General features: G+C 44.7%; 1 protein-coding gene across 2 annotated transcripts in view; it reads left to right on the top strand.

Annotated features, from left to right (window-relative positions):
• The window catches only part of Arid3b (AT-rich interaction domain 3B), a 59,627-nt gene that overhangs the window by 21,532 nt on the left and 14,626 nt on the right, over positions 1–23,469 (top strand). For both annotated transcript variants that reach the window (XM_058573810.1, XM_046428090.1), the window contains exons 3-7: positions 4,377–4,448; positions 4,642–4,714; positions 19,505–19,688; positions 21,287–21,573; positions 21,701–21,955. In XM_058573810.1, coding sequence (XP_058429793.1) covers positions 4,377–4,448; positions 4,642–4,714; positions 19,505–19,688; positions 21,287–21,573; positions 21,701–21,955 — 871 coding nt within the window. The remainder of the gene's footprint in view (positions 1–4,376; positions 4,449–4,641; positions 4,715–19,504; positions 19,689–21,286; positions 21,574–21,700; positions 21,956–23,469) is intronic.

Raw genomic sequence — 23,469 nt, 5'->3', positions numbered from 1 at the left:
ATTCTCTTCCACAGGCAACTTTTAGATTTTTCAAATGTAGTGAATCTCTTCATTTTCTTCAAAGATTGAGATGTTAGTCTAGAAGCACTGTTTTATTTTGAGTAGCAGTTAGATTAGTTAGATTTAGGGTTTGTTGTTTTTAAAACCTTATATGTACTTGATAGGATGCTGGGTGCCATTTTTCTCTGGTTCCCTCAGAAGTGTAATCTCCTTGTCTGCCTATCAGTTTCTTTGTCTCCATCCCTTTCCCTCTCTCACCCCTTCTCTGCCCTCCCCTCTGTCTCTTATTCCCTGAGGGAATATAGGAGCTCATCCTACACTGGATAGATGGATTATTTTGGAGGTAGGGGTAAATTTTTATTTCACTTCCCCTAGATAATTCTCAGAGCACATGTTGTGTTATTTCATTTGGTTGAAATACCCAAAAGACACTAATGAGATGAATCAAGGATTAAAAGAACCTCTCATTGATGAGAGCCACCCAAGGCTGTGACTTGGGCATTCTGTGGACAGGATTTTATTTCCACATTTTTCCTCTTTTTTTCTCCCTTCTTGATCTCTCCAACCAGACTGTGTTCCAATACTCTTTCAACCCATGAGGCTGCAGAATGTTACGAAGTGAGACCTAGGTGTGAATCCTGTTGCTGCTACTTGGAAATTCTGAGGCTTTGGGCTAGTTGCTTGAACGCATTGAGCCAATTTTTCCCCAACTCTTAAATAATCCCCTATACATTGTAGAATTAAGTAAGAAAAAGCTTCTCAGGCTCCTGGTCCAGCCCTTAAAACACAAAAAGCACACAAATACTATCTTCCTTTTCCTTCCTCCCCCTGCTTTCACTACCATTTTGGAGGGATTTACAGGCAAAACACTCTGACTTCCTTGGGGAAAATAGGCCATTGTGGGTGTAGAAGCCAAATCTGGTGTTGGATGGGTATTTGAGAGCAAACTGTCAGTTTCCTGTAAGCTCCTGGTGAGATCAAAGATGTTTAAAGAGTTCTAAAGTAGAAGAGGTTGTAAATGGCAATAAGTGACCATTCTGGCTACTGCTGACTTCCCACACACATTTCTGGGCTATTTAATACTGTGGTCTGCTGCTGATGGGGTAACAGAACCTGTTCCTCAGCAGGGTATACTTCCATGCAGCAGCCCTTCATCTGAAATGCTCTCTCTGTGGATCCCTTGTGAACCCGAAAGGGTTGAGCTCATTTTGTCTCCACACTTCTCCTGCTTCCACCGTTTCCTGTTTTCTTCCACCTCTGTAGCCTCTGTCAGCCAATACTCAGCATCCTAGAAAAATTATTTTGGTGTTGGTAACTTTCTCGTTTGTTACACCCATAGCTCATTGATAGTCTAGGAAACTTCTTGTACATAAACTTGAATTGCATAAGTAAGCCATGTTTTTATGGCAGTTGATCAGAGAACCAAGAGAATTACTGGTTAAGCTTATAATCTTGCCATTGGGAAGGGAGGGACGAGTGGAGACAGAGGAGTTATGAGGTTGATGGTCCTAGGAGAGCCCATGTCTGTCTTTTAGCATTTATGTCAGTGCTTTTTGTGTGCTGGAGACAGGAGATACCCATAGATGCTTTAAGAGAGAAGACATAGGGGTACAAATAACCAGAACTTGAGCTGAAAAGCGTTGAATCTGCCTGGTGGACAGGGTTCAGGAATTACTCTCACCTCAGCCAGAAAAATCCTGTGAAGCAGGATCAAAGTTTAACTACCTCAAGACAGAGGCATCACTGAACATTAGACATTTCTCCATCAGCCCCAACTGAATATTTTAAATTAACGGGCCATCATTGATTTGGAGTTAGACTAAAGAAAACATGCCCACATGGAGTCATCTGTTTTCCTTGCATTTTCTTTCAGTAGTAACTGACAGTTCCTTTCTATGGAACAGCTTAAATAGTGGCATTACTCAAAGAGTTTGGTGTCTCATTTTTGTCCTCTTCTGGTCAGTGTTTCTGTCCTCTAGTCACTGAGTTGAAAGCCTTTTAGGCTAAAATTCTTTTACAAAGCAGATTTCTCAGCTGTATCTGATGCTCAGATTCCTTTCCAGTTTGGGCAGAGCTGGAATGGAGGCCTGGTGGGGCCCCAGCCCCCACTGTACCAAAACATTCTTCTCTGTCTCTGGAGCTGAGCTCACACTTGGGTGTTTATTTTCACACGTAGTTCCATAGTGCTCACACTGGCATGCTTGTTCTCACACTCCTGTCCTGCTGAGAAAGCCCTGTCTGAGATTTCTAGCTTGTGGATTCTGTCCTCACCATCCAACTGAGTGTTAAATAGTTTCTGAATGAGCCTTCAGCATGTCTGCAAGTTACAGTAATTAGCAAAAAAACTGGAGTTTTCATCTCTTAGTGACCTATAGAGAAAGAATTCTCTTATGAACAACATAGGCCTCAGATCTCTGGCTATAGAGGGTTGGGAATTGAGCTGCCACCGTAAACAGCTGACATAACAGAAGCAGCAATGATCCCCCCATTAAATGTCTTTCAGCCAATGGGGGCTCCTGGGATAATTGACTTTCCAGCAGGAATTACTGGCTCAAACAAAATCACTGGGCATTAGAGCGACCTACTGCATCCTTTGAAAGCGGGAATGTAACTGTCTGGTTTTGCTGACCTGACAGGCATAATTCATCTTGATTATTCATTGTACTAGTTACCACCAGATGACACTATATTTCTGGTGGCTGTAATTACAATGTGGAATTGAGGTTTAAAAAAAAAAATCAAGCTAGTGTTTCTCCAGCTTGGTTATTGGGTTCTCTGAGCTGAAGTTGTTGTAGGAACAATTCTAACAATGTCTACTTCAGGATCTGATGAGCGCCTGGTATGATAGCATTTACCAAGCACTTCCTTACACACATCTTTTAATAGATAAGCAGGGAAACAATTTGGCGTAGCCTGTTTCATTTCAACTGACAGGGTGTCGCTTCTTTGTTAGATTTACTTTACCCTGTGCTGAATTGTTGCTATTGGGAAATGGCTTTGCATCTCAGAGCCCCCTTTGAGTAGAAAAAAAAACAAGTATGGCCTCCAGATATAACTGATTGATGCCTCCTGCTTTCAGGCTAGCTTGATTAAAGGGAGAGGCGGGGGTAAACTGAAATCTAGTCAGGCTCTCATTTTTTGACAGAACTAGATCCCCATGCAGTCCAAAGAATGTGCTCCCAAGAAACTTCTGTTCTAAGCCCCTCCTCTACCACAAACATACCCCAGCTAGGTGGGTGATGTTTTTGCATGTGTCTGTGGAACTAGGAGACAAAGGAGAGCATGTAACAGGGTCAGGGCATCCAGTCACACCCATTGGACCCTCCATTGTCCCATGGGTCAAGAGTAAGTAGCAAAATTATACAGATTTCATACTCGCCACCAGCACAAAGACATTGTGACTGTACCATATGGAATGTGCATTTATATATTTTTTGAAGAGGCATTTAGTTGGCTCAAATAACCAGTTAATTATGTGCCAGACAATGTGATGTGTGCTGGGGTACAAAGATAAATAAGATGCCTTTGCTCTCAAGGAGCTTTCCTTCTGGTGGGGATGACAGATAATTCCAAAGTACTGTTAAATTCTAAACTAGCAATAGACAGAGACTGCTCCTAGGGTCCTTAGTGCAGCTGGGGATAAAGGGAGGCACTCTTGCAGAAGAGGTGCCTGATTCGAGGAGAAAGAGTTACCCGGCTGATTTAAAGGTAAGAAGCAAATTTAAAGAGCATAAACAAAGGCGTGTTTACTCTCTCTTCTGTTCAGTTGAATGGTGTTGGTTTAACCTAATCAAGTAATTAAGCTTAGGTTTTTCATTATTTTCCTAATGAAAATGAACTGTGCCCAGGAGTCACCAGTCTGTACTTTGGGAACAGCCTCAGGCTATGGTGACCCTCATATCACTAAGGCATTTTTATCACTAGGCTTAGGACTTCCAATGTGAGGCTTGATGGAGAGACCACAACTTCTAGGTCTTTACCCTGCTCCCTTTAGCCCTTTATCTCCACTGGGAGCATTGTGTAGGAAATTAGTATGAGTATCTTCACACCTGTAGCTCAGCAGATTTTAGGGTGATGGCTTCTGGAAGATCAACTGGGGAATGAAAGGTTTTTAGAACAGTGGGCCTTTGGGTCCCCTTTTTACAGCTTTATCAACTATAAGTGATACCCACTCTTCTCCAACAGTGGAGAAGGAAAAGAAAAAAAAAAGATATTCTTGTAAGAGTATTAGAGGTGGTGGTCACTTAGCAGTCATTTCTAGTCTGAGCCAAGCATCATCTGAAGGGCATCATCTTCCCCCAAAATGATTACCTTGCCCTCATACTCTTTCTCTTCCTATTCCCTTCTCAACATTGTTATGTTTTGTTCCCCTCTAGAATGGTGGTTTGGCCTGGAGTGATGATGCCGATGGAGGTCGGGGAAGAGAGATCTCTCGAGATTTTGCCAAGGTCTGTAATATGTCCTGTGTGATAAAGATGAGGGCAGTTCTGCAATGGGTTGTGTCTGTTCCCTAAGAATGAGGGTGTGAGTGGTTAGTCAGTCGCACTGTAGTTGTTTGGGTGATTGTAGTGTCTCTACTATAAGATTTCTTACAGTGAAGTGAAATGTTTCATTGTTTTTCTCTTGGGGTTGGGATTGCAGCTGTATGAACTGGACAGTGATCCTGAAAGGAAAGAATTCCTGGATGACCTCTTCATCTTTATGCAGAAGAGGGGTGAGTGTGCAGTCTCTTTGGTATTCCAATTCAGTGCTTATTTATTGAGAGCTTTCTGTGTGCTAGTCACTGTTACACATCCTTCCTTACCCATCCTTGTCCAGAAAGATGAGCAGCATTTACTGCTCAGGTAAATGGTTTAGGATTTGTCTGAAAATTGACAACCACATTGAAGAAGATAGAGATGACTGGCAGAAAATGGATGGAGTGATCATCCTTGGCACTGCCTTATTTCTGTCTCTCTTCTAATTAACTGGTCTCTGGAGTCATTTCAAATTCAAATATGCTTTATTCTTAGCCTTATAGCTGCCCTGGGCTTCACTTAGACTAGCATGTGGGGCTTCTTGATGATGTATCTAATATCATAGAGACTGAGAATGGTAAGTAGAACAATTTTTTAGAGAAACTGAAATGATCCACAGAGAAAAAGTCAACATTTTCTTCTTATCCATTGGCTCTTTGATATTTGCATCCAGTGGTTTGGTCAGAATATTTCTGCAGTTTAACCGTAGGGTATGTGTACATCTGCATTGAAATGCACCCCACTCAATTCTCTCCTCCTTTCCTTTCCTTTCCTTTCCTGCCCTTCTCACCAACCCCAATAGCCATCGCACTGTAGACCATGATGTGACTGAGTCTTGAGCCCAGTGACTCAACTTCCTAGTTTAATATCATATCATAGCAATGGGTCCACCAGCTGGGTCAGTCCTCAGGAAGCATGGCCAGAAACCAGATTCTCTAGGAGAATGCCCTCAGCAAACTGTGTGACTCCGGTTTTATCACCCTGAGGATACAGCCATAGGAGAGCGCTGCTTCTAGGACCCTGCTGATATCTGATCACGCATCCTTGGAGGTCTGTGTCAGCAACTTTATTGAGACTTGGGAATGAAATTCTCCTTATTATTCTAGGCTGAGCTTCTCTCTCTCTCTCTCATTTTCTCTCCCCCCCCTCCTCCTTTCTTCCCTCCTTTCCTCCTCCCCTCCCTCTCTTTCTCCTCCCTTTTTCACCTTCCAAAGCCTTATTGCCTTCTTGGTAGCAGGGCTATTGCTGCTGGTTTACTTAAAAGGGCAATCGAAAGTTTTAAATCTCGTTCCCTGCAATCTCCAAGCCTATAAAAGCAGTTTAAGCGGCCCTAATTAGTTTACTTCTCCAACGGTTATCTGGAGCTGCATGTGTTAGTAAAAAACAAGAATATAATCCCGAAAGATAATGTGACTGGCAGCAATGAAACTCCCTGGTTGCCCTGAGAGAGAGAAATCCACTTAATACTTTGGTCTCCCTTTCCAATTACCTTTTAATTATTTACAAGCTTCACAAGCCCAGCTGGTGCAAACCCAGGAGCTGATCCTGTCTCAGAGGGGCTGCCATAGCAATATAGATTTTAATCAGCACTGTAGCTCCACTGCTTTATTTTCTACTTTATTGTTTTTCTCCTTCCCAGAAGGATTTTTAAGGGGAAGTGGAAGTTAGATCAGCCTAGCCAAGAGCGAATGTCAGTAATTGTTTACTGCTACATGTCTCCACTAGAGTAGGAGCTCCTCGAGGACAGCTACTTTGTCATACATCTGTGCCCACAATGTTAGCACAGATCTAGGTAGAGAGGTACTGGCATGTTTGCTGTCTGAATAGTCTTCTTGTTGTCATAATTCAGTTTGCCATGCAGGGCAGCTGAGCTCCCTTGAGATTTTGGGTGCCTCTTCTTCCTTTCTACAGCTGCCCTGATTGGAGGTCAGTAGAGAGCACTCTTTGCTATCTATCTGCTATTCTGGGGCTGCCAGATAGTCATTTAGTGTATTTCTGAGTGAACCCAAAGTAGAAGTATTTGCCTTTGGTCAATTTATGGTTATTTTGGGTCCTGAGTAAATCTTTGTCCTCTACTCAGCACTTGTGTCAGATATTTCACTATTTGCTATCACCACCAATAAGAGGGAACAGTTCAGCCGGCTGCTTGTTAGTTACTCTAATACAGGATTTCTTGGCCACAGCACTATTTGCTTTGGGAACTGGATTATCCTGTGCACTGGAGGACATCAGCAGTATCTGGACCTCATCTCACTAGGTATTAACCACCACCACCCACAAGTCATGACAACCAGAAATGCCTCTGGGTATTTTAAGTGACACCTAGGAGGTCAAAATTGCCTCCTAGTAAGAACCACTGCCATAGAAGGATGGGGAAGAGTGTAAAGATAAAAATTCTTTTCTGCAGAATCCAGGCACAGTGTCACACATTTGTAATCCCAGCTACATGGGAGGTTGAGGCAGGAGGATCTCAAGTTTGAGATCAGTCCCAGCAAATTAGCCCTGTCTCAAAAAAAAATAAAAAGGGCTGTGGATATAGCTCAGTGATAGAGTATCCCTGGGTTCAATTCCCATTTACCACCCCACCTCCCCAAAAAAATGATCTGTAAGAAAAAAATTTCATTATGGAAATCACCTTAACCTCTTTTCAGTACCTGAGGGTGGGCCTATGTCAGGTGGTATCTTGAGCTCCCCCCCCCGCCCCCCCACACACACACTGATTGCCAGAGGGTACTGGGAGCCCACACCATGGGCTGGAGTGCAGAAAAAGCCTCTCAGAGGGGCTGTGGCTCCAGTGTATGAAAGACCTAGAGTCTCCTTCCTGTAATGCTCTTATCTGATAAATTAGAGTGATAGTTCAAAAGAGCTAGGAGCAGATTGTACTTTGAATCATGTGAAACTTGCTGTCTTTGCTCTTCCCAGAATCGGCAGGCCAAGAGCCCCTAGACATGTATGACTTATTTGTCATTCCCAAAGTGGAGTGTCTAGGACACTTGAGCCAGATCTTGTTAACTGAGACCAAGGAAAAAATCTCAGACCTTGGCAGAAGATCAGCAACTCAGCTTCTGGAGCTAATGTAAGGATAAGTAGTAGATTGTGCAGGAGTGATGAGTACAGCCTGAATTTGAAAGGCCTGTGATGTCCACCTGCACTGTGAGCAAGATCGGGCAGCTTTGACACAGCAGGCTACCACCAAGGAAGTAGACTGGGCTGCAAAAGAGGCAGCACCCAGCAGGCTGCTCCGAATGACTGCAGCTGCAGGTGATAAAACGACAGTCCAGTGGGAGAAGGGCACAGACTTTAACTGCTGCTTTGTGCTGTCTCTCGGCTATTAACACATTTGGTTGAATTGACCGCAACAGATGGTCCTTTCAGCTGTCAGCCGTTGGTGTCTAGGCCTGTCTAGGGACTTGCACCCTGGTAAGCACCCAGTTGAACAGCAAAGGAGCCTGAGAATAGTAGAGTGAGCTGAGGCAGTGCCCCACTCATGCTGTCTCCTGCTGGCCTTGGAATGGCACTGCTGCAATCATGTCAGGAGACCCATGAAGAGGGAAAGAGCTCTGGACTAATGAGTGCAAATCCAAGGCTAACAACCACCCCTCTTCATGATCTTGAGCAAACCCTTCCCTTCTGGTGGCCATGCTTTCCTTATCTGTAAAATGAGAAGGTTATCTTAGAGTCAGCTTGTAAGTTTTTGTGCTCTGTATTATGGTATCCATGATTTTCTATTGAACTCCCCACAGACAATGAACTACCCTTGATGAACAAAAAAAAAAGAAAGAAGAAAATAATTATGTGAAAACTATACCAACAATCTCTCAGACCAAATGTTTTTTTTGCTTTCTTTGCTAAATAATGTATTTCCTCTTTTGCTGACTGAAGCCAAATTGAATAAAACAAGTTGCTCTGTATCCCCAGGCCCTGCCAAGAATATTGCTCTAAGAAAGATGAGTTAGATTTCAGAACTCTAATGTCCTTTTGCTTACTTTTGCTGTTGGCACACATATACTTGCAGGTGCATCAGGCATGTGTATGTGTATGTTTCTTTGCAAAAAAGTCAAAAACCTCTAAAAAGGGGCCAAGGGTTGTGGTTCAATGGCAGAGCCCTTGCCCCTCACGTGTGAGGCACTGGGTTCAATTTTCAGCACCACATAAAAATTTTAAAAAGATTGGGAATTGGTAAGTAAAGTTTCTTAAAAAAAAAAAAAACTTCTAAAAAAAATTGACCAGTTTAACACACTGTGGGTGGTTTCTGAGCTACTATTCCCTGAGAGATTTTCCATTTAGTTTTCCAGTGCCCAAGGGGAGGGACTGATTTATAAGTCTGATAAGCAAAGGCTGTGTATAAACAATTCTATTTTTCATCAGTGAGGAAGAAAAACTTGTTTCCTGGCAGGTGAAACAAAAGTATAGTCTCATTAAAGAGCCATGATGATGATGATGATGCAGGTGAAACAAAAGTATAGTCTCATTAAAGAGCCATGATGATGATGGTGGTGGTGGTGGTGGTGGTGGTGGTGGTGATGAAAATTATGTTGGCAATTTTGTAGTTATTTTTTTACTATTAACCCATACACTTTTATTTTTTTTTTTATTTCTCGGCGGACACAACATCTTTGTTTGTATGTGGTGCTGAGGATCGAACCCGGGCCGCACGCATGCCAGGCGAGCGCGCTACCGCTTGAGCCACATCCCCAGCCCCTAACCCATACACTTTACAGAACTCTTTTGGCCCATTATCTGCTGCCCACAGCTATAGCTCAATGGGATAGAGAAAGCAAAGATTATCACCTGCAGCCATGATGAATCAGCCCCAAGATTCCGGGACTTACCTATGGCCAGAGAGCAGACCTTAGCCTTTAATATTCTAACTTTCAGAACAATGTTCTTTTCTTCTCTTCCTCCTCCTCCTCCCCCTCCTCCCCCTCCTCCCCCTCCTCCCCCCCCTCCTCCTCCTCCTCCTCCTCCTTTCTTCTTCTTCTTTTAGTTATAAATGGACAAGAATACCTTTATTTCTTTCATTCATTTGTTTATTTATTTATTTTTATGTGGTGCTGAGGATCAAATCCAATGCCTCACACATGTGAGGCAAGAGCTCTGCCATTGAGCTACAACCCTAGCCCCTGCTCTTGCTTTTGGGAAATGTGTTCCCTAACACTGGCAACCCCATTACTTCCCTTTGGACTATCCAATAAGCCTGTCTCTCCTTCAGCATTCTGAGCCCCACAGAGTGCTGGCTACCTCCATGGGCTGTGGCGCAGCAGAAGGTCCCATAGTATTTAGCTGATTAGCTCAGGGTAAAAAAACGCTGTGTGCAAGAGGAATCTGCATCCCAGGATTATCACTCCTGTCTCTTGAAAAAGCAGGTATGACAACTCATAGGGGTAAGGAAACTGCCATCTCTCAAGGCAGGATGGGATAGAATCAGAGGAAACACACCCATAATGCCCTCAAACAGGGCTGTCCCTTCCTGCTCTCCCCACCCCCCAACTCCCACCCCCCGCTAAGGAACTGCCTGCCTGTTCACATGGAAGACAAGTTTTGTCAAGACCTCACTAGTAGAGAAGCCCTACCACCCCCACTAGTTCTGGTCAAGGCTGCTTACTGACCTTGGTTTTCCCCAATGGATTGTTGGATCTGTTTTTGATGTGTACATACAAAGAATTTACTGTGGGAAAAGGGCTTGGTCTGCCTCAAAGTGCAATTTGAGTGTTTTTCCTTCTGTTGTGTGCTTATCTATCCATCTCAGGCAAGGAAATGTTCATGACATATATTGCTTTTGCCATTTGGTAAAGGCGATTTCTTCTGTATTCTTTGTATCTTATAGTAAATATTCTGTGCCCTGGACACCCTTCCTGATAGAATAAAATATGTTGTCTTTGTCAGATTAAATAAGTTGGTGGTCTTCACTTTCTAACTTTATCTCCAGATGAAAGTCTAAAATGCATATTTTTGACTCTTAGGATAAGCCCTTTGTCAGAGGCCAGGTCCTTTTCTTGCTCCAGGTGATCCAGCTGCTATGATAAACATGGTGTTTCTCCTTCACCTCTTATAATAATCATTTAATACTCCATAAGTACTCAGTTATCCACAATGAATGGGAAGGGAGCCTGGAATTTTTTTTTTTTTTAATACCAGGGATTGAAAACTCAAGGGCTATTAACCACTGTGCCATATGCCCAGCTCTTTTTGTTTTATTTATTTATTTGTTTGTTTGTTTTTGGATGCACGATCTCACTAAGTTGCTTAGGGCCTTGCTAAGTTGCTGAGGTTGGCTTTGAACTTGCAATCATCCTGTCTCACCCTCCTGAGCCCTTGAGATTACAGGCATGCAATTAATGGTGCAGTTTGTCATTAAATTCAACATCTTTCCTTTCAAAGTCTTATCGGTGGGCTGGAGATGTGGCTTAGATGTAGAGTGCTTGCCTAGCATGCATAAGGCCTCAATTTCAATCCCCAGCACTACAAAAATAAAAATAAAAATCTTTTGTTGGTTTTTCTAGCACGTGGATGGTAAAATTGAGTTGTTTCATAGTGTTTGCCTATTGTGTTCCAATTGAGCCAATATTCACTAATTATCCAAGGGCTGATCTAAGGAAAGGTTGAAGTGAGAGTTTGACCCACTTATGCCTTGAGGATATTGCAAGGCCTAAGAGTCTAGTGGCAAGATTGGCAGTAGAAGATCAGATAATGGTGCATATCCAGGCACTTGAGGTGTACCCCTCCCAGCTAGCTAAGGTATGGTAATCCAGCAGCAGGCAGAGCAGAGAGGGTCTGACAGTCCACTCTTGCCAACTTCTCTTCTGTTCACTTGGAAGACAAGTTTTATCAAGATCTCACTAGTAGAGCAGCCCTGCAGTTTTTAAGGAAAGAGATGGCATGACCATAATCATCATTTATTATTAACCATAGCAGAATACAACATTATGTCATTATTGAATTTCACCCAAGCAATTAGTAGTACAAGTTGGAGTATCAAAAACAGTGATTTAGCTGGGCATGGTGGTACCTGCCTGTAATCCTAGCTTTGGGGGAGGCTGAAGCTGGGGGATTACAAATTCAAGGCCAGCTCCAGCAACTTAGCCAGGCTTGACTCAAATAAAAATTATAAAGGGCTGGAGATGTAGCTCAGTGGCAGAGTACCCTTGAGTTCAATTACCAGTAGGGAATGGGGGGGGGGGGGGGGGTAAAATTAGCCTCCCAGATTGTAGAGCAGCTAGAATTCCCATACATTGCTGATGGGAGTATAAATGGGACCACTTTGGAAATCTGTTTTGTGGCTAACATGCTGAGCCTGTTACCCAGCAGTTCTACTTCTGGGTGTATACCCAACAAAAACAAGTGCTGTTCTTCATGAAAGACACATGCAAAGATATTGATAGCATCACTATTCATGATAGTTAGAAACAAAAAATAACTCAAATGCCCATCAGTAGTAGAATGGACTAATAAGTTGTGGCACAGACATAATGCAGTACAGTAAAAAAATGAACTGCTGCTGTATACCTGAAATGACTCTCACAGTCCTAATGTTGAGCAAAAGCCAAACACAAAAGATTATATTTTATTTATTTTTTAATATTTTTAGTTGTATATAGACATAATACCTTTATTTTATTTATTTGTTTTTATGTGGCACTGAGGATCAAACCCAGTGACTCACACATGCTAAGGCAAGCTCTCTACCTCTGAGCCACAAACCCAGCCCAAAAGATTACATTTTAAAAAAAGGTTATGGGGCTGGGGTTGTGGCTCAGTGACAGAGCACTTGCCTAGCATGTGTGAGGCACTGGGTTCGATCCTCAGTGCCACATAAAAAAATAAATAAAAGTCACAGTGGTGGCGCTTGCCTATAATCCCAGGGCTAAGGGAGGAGGATCAGGAGTTTAAAGCCAGCCTCAGCAACAGCGAGGCACTAAACAACTCAGTGAAACCCTGTCTCTAAATAAAATTCAAAATAGGGCTAGGGATGAGGCTTAATGATCAAGTGCCCCTGAGTTCAATCCCTGGTACCTAAATAAATAAAGTTTTGGCGGTGGTGGTGGTGGTGGTTGTTTTTAAGTGACTTTTTTTAAAAAAAAAAAGTATGAGATTTTTTTTTTTTAAAAAAAAAGCTTATATACTATATTCTTCCATTTATATAAAGTTCAGGAAAATGCATTTCAGGATAGTGGTTAGTTACCTCCAGGCTGGTGGGATCGGAGGATGGATATTGATTGAGAATGGCTGTGGTGGAGTTTTCTGGGACTCTGGAAACATTCTGTATTTTGTCTTGAAGGATGGTTACATGGGTGCATATGGAAGTACAGATCCATTGTATACTTAGGTTAGTGCACCATACCATATGTAAGTCAGACCCACTCAGTGTGCAATTGGAGGCAGCAGATTTAAGTATACCTGTCAGCCCAGTAATAGGATACTAGCGGGTTGGGGATGTGGCTCAAGTGGTAGCGCGCTCGCCTGGCATGCTTGTGGCCCAGGTTCAATCCTCAGCACCACATACAAAGATGTTGTGTCCGCCGAAAACTAAAAAATAAATATTAAAAAATTCTCTCTCTCTCTCTCTCTCTCTCTCTCTCTCTTTCAAAAAAATTATGGGATCTGGGGCTGGGCTCGCTGTGTCACAAGGACGATCCAGAGCTCTGAACTCAGCCACCAGGCTTCCCTTTAAAAAAAAAAAAATAGGATACTAGCATGTCCTTGCCTCTGCCCTCCCTCTGGAACAGTCAGGCTACAGACTGCTGGACACTGCCACCCAGTCTCCCCATGGGGAGGTATTTTCTACATAAACAAGTTGGGGAAAAATCACCAGTCATTTCCCTGAGCAGCACAAGAATGCTATAGAGGAATGGTTCGGAAGCTGGCCTGCCTGCCTGTGCACATTCCCTGCTTAACATGAGTTTTTCTAAACTCATCTAGGCTCCCTGGTCGGCTCTTGACAGGCTATGGAAATGATTAATGATCTCTTTCAAAGCCAGGAAAAAGCAGCAAGGGTCCCTAGTAGAGCCACGCCCTGGGTCCTGGGCCCTCACCCCTGACCAGTAGGCAGGAAAGCAGCCATGTGAGTCTGTCTGGGGACCCTGCTCCTTATTGCTTCTGGTCTTCACTTGAACATGCCCATATTCTGTTATGAAGAGGAAGTGGCTTTCCTTTCAGCACTCTGCCATCTTCCATCTTTGTCTCTAGAGCCAGAGGTGACCATTTCCTTTCTTGCCCTCACCTCTACCCTAGCTACTTCTGTATTGTCTGATAGAAAGAAAGGTAAAGTGCCAGGGAACATTTTTTGTTGGCCATATCTGTACTGGAAGAGCCCGATGACAACTCTGGCCTGATAGTGCCAGTGCCCAGCAGCATTCCCACCAACAAGGGTTAAAGCCCCAGGAGTCCCACAGGGAGGCTTCACTGGGTCCTCATAAAAGCCTTTTACATCCATCCCTGGGGCTGCCTCAGGCTCCCTGGCTGAAATCTGATAAGGAGCCTCTTTGTTGCAACTGTCAGTCTCCTTTATTGAGGAGGGAACTGGAGACCAGCGGTATTTCTTGGGGTACAGATAAGGCCCTGGATTCCTGTCAGAGGGAGCATGATTAATTACCCTCAATCCTAGCTCCTGCTTTGATAGCAGTGACTGACAGTCTGCAGGCTTCTCCATCAGGTGCTCTGCACCCACCCCTCCGCCCCCATCACCCTGCATGTTGGAAGCTGAGATTTGGTTTTCTGCAGGACCAACACCAGTGACCCTCAGAGAGCTCAATTCAGATGTGTGATTGCCTCCTTGATGGTACACAGCAAGCTGCTTTTGTGCTTATTGTGGTAACAGGTTTACCTCTCAGGTGAACAGCTTCCTTAGAGGAGGATATTAAAGAGAGTCAAGAAACCCTGTCCCCTTCTCCTGAAGAAAGGGGTAAGAACCATTACTTGTGGACTTGAACTTCATGGACCTAGTCTTAAACCCCATAGAAGGTCCTTCACAGGAAAAGATCCCAAATCATGCATTTCAAAGTCACTTGGCAACATTATTCCCTAAAAGTGAGTTATCCTCTCTCTGGTAGTCACAATTATCAATTTATGTTTTGGTTTTTTATTCTGAAAGTCATAAGACTTTAGAACTGAAAGTCAGTTCTAAAATTCCTCATTTCATAGATGGGGAAACTGAATCTGTGGAATCTGTTGAGTCCCTGAGTCCCACTCCCCAGGAGTATGTATTAGCTAAAAGACTCTCCCTCTTTCTTCATAGAAGAATCTTCTTTGACAAGGTGAACTGTTGAGACAGACCAACCTGAGGATTCCAGTTGAATCTTGGTCTTTTTGTATCTGGATTGTCTAGATAATATGCAAAAATCATATTGTCATCTAGAGTTACCCAGTGGGTGGCCTCTGCTGTGTTTCTGACAGTGCTCAGGGGCCAACCTGCCCCGGGAGCTGCTTTAACCCTTTAACAGAGGAGATAGACTGATTCCCTTATTGACTTGATCTCTGGAACCAGAGTGCCTAACCAGAGGGGTCCGTGTGCAGTGAGGTGGGGTGAGGGAAAGCAGGATCCCAGTATACCCAGGGTGGGACTGGCTGCAGGGGCCACTACCAGGGTGTCCCTGCATTAGCTGCAGTCCTCTGGTATGAGGAGATGATTCCCAGGAATGGCTGCTCTCCCTTTGCAGGTTCTGGGAGAAGCCATTTTATAGTCTGGACTTCAAACACCACTTGGACCCTTCTTGTCTTCTCAGATTCTGCATTTACCATTTCCCTTCCCTAAGCAGTTCTCATTCTAATACAGTCACACTCTGGGTGGTTATAGAGAGGCTAATTTTTAACAAAATTTCTACATCTATAACAGTCAAAGAAGCTGTCTCAAATGGCTGAACATTTAGTCCATTGACTATTCAGAATGAACATGTCATTCCTCTCTGGGGAATTGCCCTTAGAGACAGTTTGAGCCACACTGGAAAGTCTGTCTTAGATGTCCACATCTCCTCTTCAGTCAAAAAACAGTGTAGCTGGGGTTGGGGCTCAGCGGTAGAGCTCTCTCCTAGCATATACAAGGCCTTGGGTTCGATCCTCAGCACCACATAAAAATAAATAAATAAAATAAAGGTAAAAAATAGTATAAATATCCTTTCAGGATGAAGGGATCCTGATCCCTTCATCCTATTCACTTGGCTTGCTTCCAAATGAATGATGACCATTTCTAAAAGTATAATGTATTCTCTACATTTGACAATTACCACTGCAAAGAGATCCCGAAGAAAATAATGCAAAGTCTGAAAGCTGTTAATACATGGAGTTCTAAAATTGTATGGTATGTCTCTCCAAGGTGGTCTAATAAATGGCACTCCCTCAGCTGGGCAAACCCTGCTGTGCTGTAAACCCTCAGCCACAACTGCTCTGTGTACTCACAAATCCAGCCACATATTCTCTTAACATCTTTCCTTTTTTTTTTTTTTTTACCCCATTGTATTGGAATCTCAAACTGGGATCTCAAAATCCCCTACTCTCCATCCATTCTTTACCTGTGACTAGTCTTGTACTGTGGGACCTGGCAGCACAGCGCTTAAGCCCTCTGAGCCCTCAATCCTAGCTCCTGCTTTGATAGCAGTGACTGACAGTCTGCAGGCTTCCCCATCAGGTGTTCTGCACCCACCTTTCCACTCCCCTCACCTTCCATGTTGGGGATGGAGATTTGGTTTTCTGCAGGACCAACACCAGTGACCCTCAGAGAGCTCTCTTCAGTTGGGTGATTGCCTCCAGTTCCCCCAGCTATTTAATAATGGTTTAATGATGGTTTAACCCATGTTTCTGGGTGTGGTTGCACATGCCAGTAACCACAACCAGTCAGGAGGCTGAGGCAGGAGAATCACAAGTTCAAGGCCAGCCTCAGCCACTTAATGAAGCCATAGGCAACTTAGCAAGACCCTGTGTCAAAATAAAAAGAGGGGTTGGAGTTGCAGCTCAGGGGTAGAACATTGCCTGGCACGTGTGAGGCACTGGGTTTGATCCTCAGCACCACATAAAAATAAAGTGAAGGCATTGTGTCCATATACAGTTAAAAATAAATAAATAAAATAAAAAGGGCTGAGGATGTGGCTCAGTGCCTCTGGGTCCAATCCCTAGTACCAAAAAATGAATGAATGAATAAATGAATGAATGAGACCTTTTTAAGACTGAAAGGGGAAGGTGACCTCTGTTGGGGCTATCAGCATTTGACACTCAAAACTGAATCTCAGCCGTCCTCCCACAAGCACAAGCATGTGTTTTAAGGTTCCTAATTGAGTTGTCACAGAGCTGAATACCTTGAGAAGCATTTTCCCTTAATCTGCATGATAGGCTTATTTATTAGCCACAGTAATATTCAAGGTGTGGTAAAGGAAAGACTGTCCCTGCTTCACAAAGCCAACAGTCCTCTTGAGATACCACATAGCATACGAGAAACTTATTTATAGAATAATTGCCAAATTTGGAAGGGTATCACAGAAATTCCTGAGGGAAGGAATCCATGTGAACTAGGGTAGTTGGACAGTTCTCTCTAGAGGGAGTGGACAGTGTTGAGGGTTGAGTGGAGGCAGGTCATTTCAGGGCTGAGGAGGGACAGTGCCGGAGAAGCAGAAGTCATTGTGGCCCAAGGAGCATGGTGAGAAATCCCAGCTGACTGGAATGAAAGGAGTTGTCAGGATGTGCTCAAATACCATATTTCACCCCATAATTGTGGTAGATTTTATGTCTTTTTTTTTTTTTTACCATTATGTGAAGCTTTTTTTTAAAGTGAAATTGTGCCAGTATTACTTAAAATCATTTATTACTAAACTGTTTTGGTGCAAGATTTGGATGCACAGAATACTCATGTTGGCAGCAGTGAAATGTGGTACTTTATAGATGATCTGTAACTGGGTATTGGGAACATGGGTGGTGTGCTGCTAGCCAGAAAGAAATATGTCTATGAAAGGAACTTCAAAAGGTGAATCAGTGGAGCCTCCTAACAACCTAAAAGTGGGTAATAAGGAGAAAAGAGGAGTTAGTGCTGACTTTGAGGTTCCTGCCTAACCTATAAGAACAGTGGTTTTGGGCTGGGGTTGTGGCTCAGCAGTAGAGCACTCGCCTGGCATGTGCGAGACCCTGGGTTCAATCCTCAGCACCACATAAAAATAAATTAGTGAAATAAAGGTACTGTGTCCAACTACAACTAAAAAATAAATTAAAAAAAAAAAAAAGAACAGTGAGGGTTAGGGGTGGGACAGAAGAAGTGATGGGGAAAGGAATTAGTTTAGAGAGATAAAGGTGAATTCATACACACATTCTGACTTGGAAGTGAATAGGTCACATGTGAGGATGCCCTGGAAGCTTCTGGAAATGTGAGCTTAGGAGGCGCCTCCTATGTGAAGGAACCTTGGGAGTGGTCCTCCCAGACTTTCAGGAAATGCCATGGAAGCTGTGTATTTATCAAAGCCATAAGTATATTTGGGCATACAGGCCTCCAGAAGGAAGTAGTGTTAGCCCTGTCCTGCTAGGAGATCAATTCTGCCACATTTGTCTTTGTGGTAGGAGTGAGGTTCACTGTCCACAACAGCATGGGGAGATGTTAACCACTTTGTTAACTGTTGTGTCTGAGTATATCAGTAATCCGCTGATATTTTACCTATGAATATTTTCAGTCTAACTCCATGATCCCTTTGTCCTTGACTCTCGAAAGACCACTGGTCAAGACAAAGGTCTTTAAGATTGGTCACTCCTTCCCACTCTTAGGAAAGAGGTGTGATCCTGCCATAGCATTACCACATGCTCCCTCTTCAGAAATGTGGGACCCTTGACTCCATTCTCTGGCTTTTGATGCTTAGGACTGAGAAGAAAACTGGCCTGCCTTTAGGGGAGAGAGCGGGAGAAGCAGAGCAGCAAATAGCGCACCCCCACCCCCCCCACCCCACCCCCACCCGCGCCCTGTCTGCTCAAGCTGTTGTGACACCACCAGAGAGCTCAGTGTGTCCTCAGTGAGATGGGGGCAGGCAGGGGAGGTACGCGAAAAGCAGCAGCAGCCTGTGTACAGTAAAAGGAGTTTGCCATCAAAAGGCAACAAGTCTTGTACTCTGCCCTGGACGGTGACCCTTCCCTGTGGAATTCTCCCCTCTGACCTATAGATCATTAATCCCGAGGCTGCCAAATGACAGTCATCCATCACGCCTCCTGACGAGCATCCCAGCCGGCTGTGAAGGGACCCCAGTACCGCCCTCCCTTCCATCCCCTGGTGCTCATTAGTAGCCCTTCCTGCCCGGTGCCAGGTTTCCTAATCAAGTCCCTGGCTCCTCTCACTTCCCCTCGGGGCTATTGGGCGGAAGCTGTTCTGACCCTCCCTCTTTCAGAGGCCAGAGAGGGGGTGGGGTGATTAGTGGAAAGAGAATTGTTGAGTGGCTTTTCATTCCCCTGGAGATCTGTTTGTCCAGCAGCTCCTTTGACATGGTGAGGCACACAGGAAAGAAAGAAACCATGTCTCCATCCTGTAGCAGGAGGGGAGAAGTAGGCAGGCAGTATGCAAACTGTTAACAAACTGCTACCAGGGAGTAACAAGGATCTAGCCAGGTGTATGATCAGGAAGGGCCTCTCCTTCCAGGGAGTCAGGATAAGGCCTGCCAGAGGAAGCAGCCCCTGAGTAGAGTCCAGATGCTCCAGAGGAGTATAAATTGCCAAATCATTAGGAAATAATCTGGAATTGTATTGCAAACAGACAACCCCACTGAATTCATCTAGTCCTGCCCTCTTATTTACAGATGGGAAAACAGATCCAGAGAAGCTAAGTGTCTTGCCTAAGGCCACTTACCCTGGGAGTTGGACCTGTCCTTCTCATCCTAAAGAGAATCAACAGCTAGTCTGACAGCTTTCAGGTTTGGGGAGTTTGAGTTAAATCACACTTCTAAGCAGATTCATGAACAGTGTTTCCATCTCAGCTAAGTGTGAGCATACGTAGGCATCTTTCTCAGCCCTGTCTTTCTCTTATTATATGATCACAGGGACCCCCATCAACCGGATCCCCATCATGGCCAAGCAGATCCTGGATCTATACATGCTGTATAAGCTGGTGACAGAGAAGGGGGGCCTGGTGGAGATCATTAACAAGAAGATCTGGAGGGAGATCACCAAAGGCCTGAACCTGCCCACGTCTATCACCAGCGCCGCCTTTACCCTCAGGACCCAGTGAGTGACCGGGGCTGGGGAAGGAGGTGGAAGCTAGAGAAAGGGGATGTTTTAGCCCAGAGCTGGAGGAGGAAGGAAGGACATTCCATTACACAGTTAACAGGAGGAATGGAATTCCTGAAACAGTGAGGAGCTTTAGAGATGAATCTCACACTAGACCAGGTAACAGTGAGAGTCACCCTAACCCAGGGTCTTCTGTGTACTGGTACTTTACCATTCTCTTTATTTAAACCTCTGTCTTGTGAAGTATACATTTCCCTAATTTTTATATTATAAAAACTAAGTCTTTGAGGTTGAATGATTTGGTCAAGACTATACCAGCCAATAAGTGGTAGAGTTGAGATTCAGGCCTGGGTGTCTGTCTATCTCTAAAATCCACACTCTTTCCAGAGTATCACCTCCCAAACAGCACTTGCGCCACAAGTGGCTCTTCTTACCTGACACTCAGCTTGCAGTCAGGCTTCATGGTATCACTGACCTATTTTTGTCACTATTTGAGTTAGTTTCAAAAGTCACAGAAGCAGTAGAACCACGAGTAGCACTAGAGAATGAAGGCCAGAAGGAAATCTGTTCTTTGGGAACACTCTGGAAGTTGCTATGTAAAGAATAGGGAATGAACAGCTGACACATCAGTTTGGTAGTATGTCATGGTCTTGTTGAAAGGTAGAAGCATCTTATCTGTTGGAACTATTCCAGTAGAAGTTGGGAACAGAGCAATGGCCAGAATAGCAAGGTTTGTAGGGAGAGAATTACTTCTTGGGGCACTTGACAGAAAGAAGGACATTACTTCTAGGTCCCAAGCACAGCGGAAGAAGTGTTTCTATCTATCAAAATGTTAAGATCAAGGAGTCAGGCCTGGGTGTCTATCTCTAAAATCCACACTCTTTCCAGAATATTGCCTCCCAAACAGCACTTGCACCACAAGGGACCTCATTTCTCTCAGGGCCCTGAAAAGGCACCAAAACAAATGTGAAAATGTTAGTTAAGATGTTGCTGATTTCCCTTAATGACCAGTGCTTCAGATTTGAGCAATGTTTAGAATTAAGTAGCAGTTAAAGGGGCCTTAAATCAGCCTGTCCAGTGATCCCAAACTTTTCTCTTCCACTAAGTACACCAACGTGCCCTAGAGCTTGCCTAACAGAGGCTGCTTCCAGAAACGTAACAGCTTTGCCTGGGCAGTCTCTGATGCTGTGTTCTGGGGTTTGTTTGGGTTTTGTTTGTTTGTTTGTTTTGTTTTGTTTTGGTACTGGGGTTGAACCCAGGAGCTCTTAACTACTGAGCCACATCCCCAGCCCTTTTTATTTATTTATTTGTATGTTTAATTGTTTACTTATTTTTTGTGGTGCTGGAAATTGAACCCAGGGCCTTGTGCATGTGAGGCAAGCATTCTACCAACTGAGCTATATCCCCAGACCCCTTTTTTATATTTTATTAGAGACAGGGTTTCACTGAATTGCTTAGTGCATCACTAAGTTGCTCAGGCTGGCTTTGAACTCATGATCCTCCTGCCTCAGCCTGCTAAGCCACTGGGATTACAGGCGTGCCCCACATGTCGGGCTGTTCTGGGTTATTCTTTTTGCTTGCTTCCTTCCCCACAGGTATATGAAGTATCTCTATGCCTATGAGTGTGAGAAGAAAGCCTTGAGCTCCCCAGCTGAGCTCCAGGCAGCCATTGATGGCAACCGGAGAGAGGGCCGTCGGCCCAGCTACAGCTCCTCTCTCTTTGGCTACTCACCTGCTGCTGCTGCTGCTACTGCTGTCGCTACTGGGGCTCCAGCCCTTCTCTCACCACCCAAGATTCGCTTCCCCATCCTTGGGCTTGGCTCCAGCAGTGGCACCAATACCAGTAGCCCTCGGATATCCCCAGCATCCACTCTCAGGAAAGGTCAGCAGGGCCCTTGGGGGAAGAGGGAAGGGAAGAAAGAAGGGAGCCCAGTTTCTCTGTGTCCCAAGATGGGGTTGTTGGGTAGGAAGGGTGATCGTGGATTGGTCTAGTTCCACTTCCTTCGCAGGTGATGGAGTCCCAGTGACTACAGTGCCTGTGCCAAATCGCCTGGCTGTGCCCATGACTTTGGCAAGCCAGCAGGCCAGTACCCGGACTGCCACACTAGAGCAGCTGCGAGAGCGACTGGAGTCAGGAGAGCCTCCTGAGAAGAAGGCTTCAAGGCTATCAGAGGAGGAGCAGCGCCTGGTGCAGCAGGCCTTCCAGCGCAACTTCTTCAGCATGGCACGACAGCTCCCCATGAAGATTAAGATCAATGGCAGGGGTGAGTGCCAGACTCAGGGCTCAGTCTTCCCTTCCTGATGCGTGCCAAACCCAACTCCATTTGAGTTTCATTCACATCTCCTGGGACTGGGCAGGCAATGAGGTAAAGTACATAATCCTGACCTAGTAAGGGTCCCCTTCAGATCTGCCTTCCAGGTCCCAAAAGAGAACCACATGGAGTTTCTTTGGCAACTAATATCTATGTTCATCAAGCTGAGGTTTTCTAGGGAACCAGAAGTTGCTTCAGGCAGTGCCCTGGGAAGTCAAAGACAGCTGCTGTCTCTTCCCCACCCACCTTTTGATCTGTCTAAATTAAAGGGCTTGGCCTACCCCCCTGTACCTCATAGGATATAGGCCAGAGCAGGGTACTGTGGTCTGGCCTTCTGGTCTGGGAGGAAAATACACTTGTTGTTCCTAAGGCTCAACAAAGGGTCAGCAGGAAAACATCAGAGTGCTGGAGGCCATCAGGAATAAGAAGTAGGAAATACAAGTTTGGCGACATAAGTGACATCTTTCCCCTTCCCCTCTACATCTTTCTAGTGGCCCACCTTCTCTTTTTCCAAAAAGCTATCTCCATTTTCCTTATTCCTCTTTCTCCCCTTTCACCTCACACTCCTGTTCTTTGCCATTCTTGCTGTGACTCTGTCTCACAGCAGACATGCATAAGCATGTCCTGGAAGGAGGCAGGTGTGAAGAGAGCTAGTGCAGATTCCAGCGCAGCCAATCCCTACCCACTGTTCCTGGGTAAGGAGCAGAAGGAAGCTAGATGGTAATAGCCATTTCAGGGGCCTGCCGCCCTGTTCCTGTACAAAGCCAGAGGCAAACAGAAAGGCAGCTCACTTGGAAGAATTCTTGGTGCTCTGTGTGTTGTAGAGACAGAGTCCCTATGTGCTAGCTGACCAGGTATTGAGAACATACACATCTAACCCTGATGATTTACAATCAAGGGGCAAGGGACAGGGTAAGTCCTCAAGAATCAAGGCTGAGTTTTGTTGGTCTCTGATTTCCTACACCCAGTGTCTAATGGGTACTCATAGTTTGCCAAATCACCCCAAGAGTATTAGTGCACAACTGTAGAACTGGCCAGCCTGCCTGCTGACTGTGATCCCTTCTCTCCAAGAACAGAGGGGAAAAGAACTGGTTCACTGAGTAACTGGGTGCAGTGGCACATGCCTGTTCTCCCAGTGACCTGGGAGGCTGAGGGAGAAGGATCACAAGTTTAAAGCCAGCCTCAGTAACCTATCAAGACCCTGTCTGAATAAAATGACTATATGAGTATGGCTTAGTGGTTTAGTGCCCCTGGGTTCAATTCTGGTACCAAAAAAAAAAAGAAAGAAAGAAAGAACTGGTTCACTGGAGAAAGTCAGTAGTGGGAAGCTGACTGAGCCTGGTTCCCTCTCACACTGTGTGTTCAGGAGGTGGTTATGTAGGTGCTTTCTAATGATGTGAGGCCTTGAGTCAGGGGTTGCCAAGAAGCACCAAAGAGAACAGTAGGAGCATAATAGGAGGCTTGAC

The sequence above is a fragment of the Marmota monax genome, unplaced genomic scaffold, assembly GCF_021218885.2.
Source record: "Marmota monax isolate L192 unplaced genomic scaffold, Marmota_monax_Labrador192_F-V1.1 WCK01_AAM20220418_F8-fsc00111, whole genome shotgun sequence".
Classification (NCBI taxonomy): Eukaryota; Metazoa; Chordata; class Mammalia; order Rodentia; family Sciuridae; genus Marmota; species Marmota monax.
This window is presented reverse-complemented; position numbering and strand designations above follow the sequence as displayed.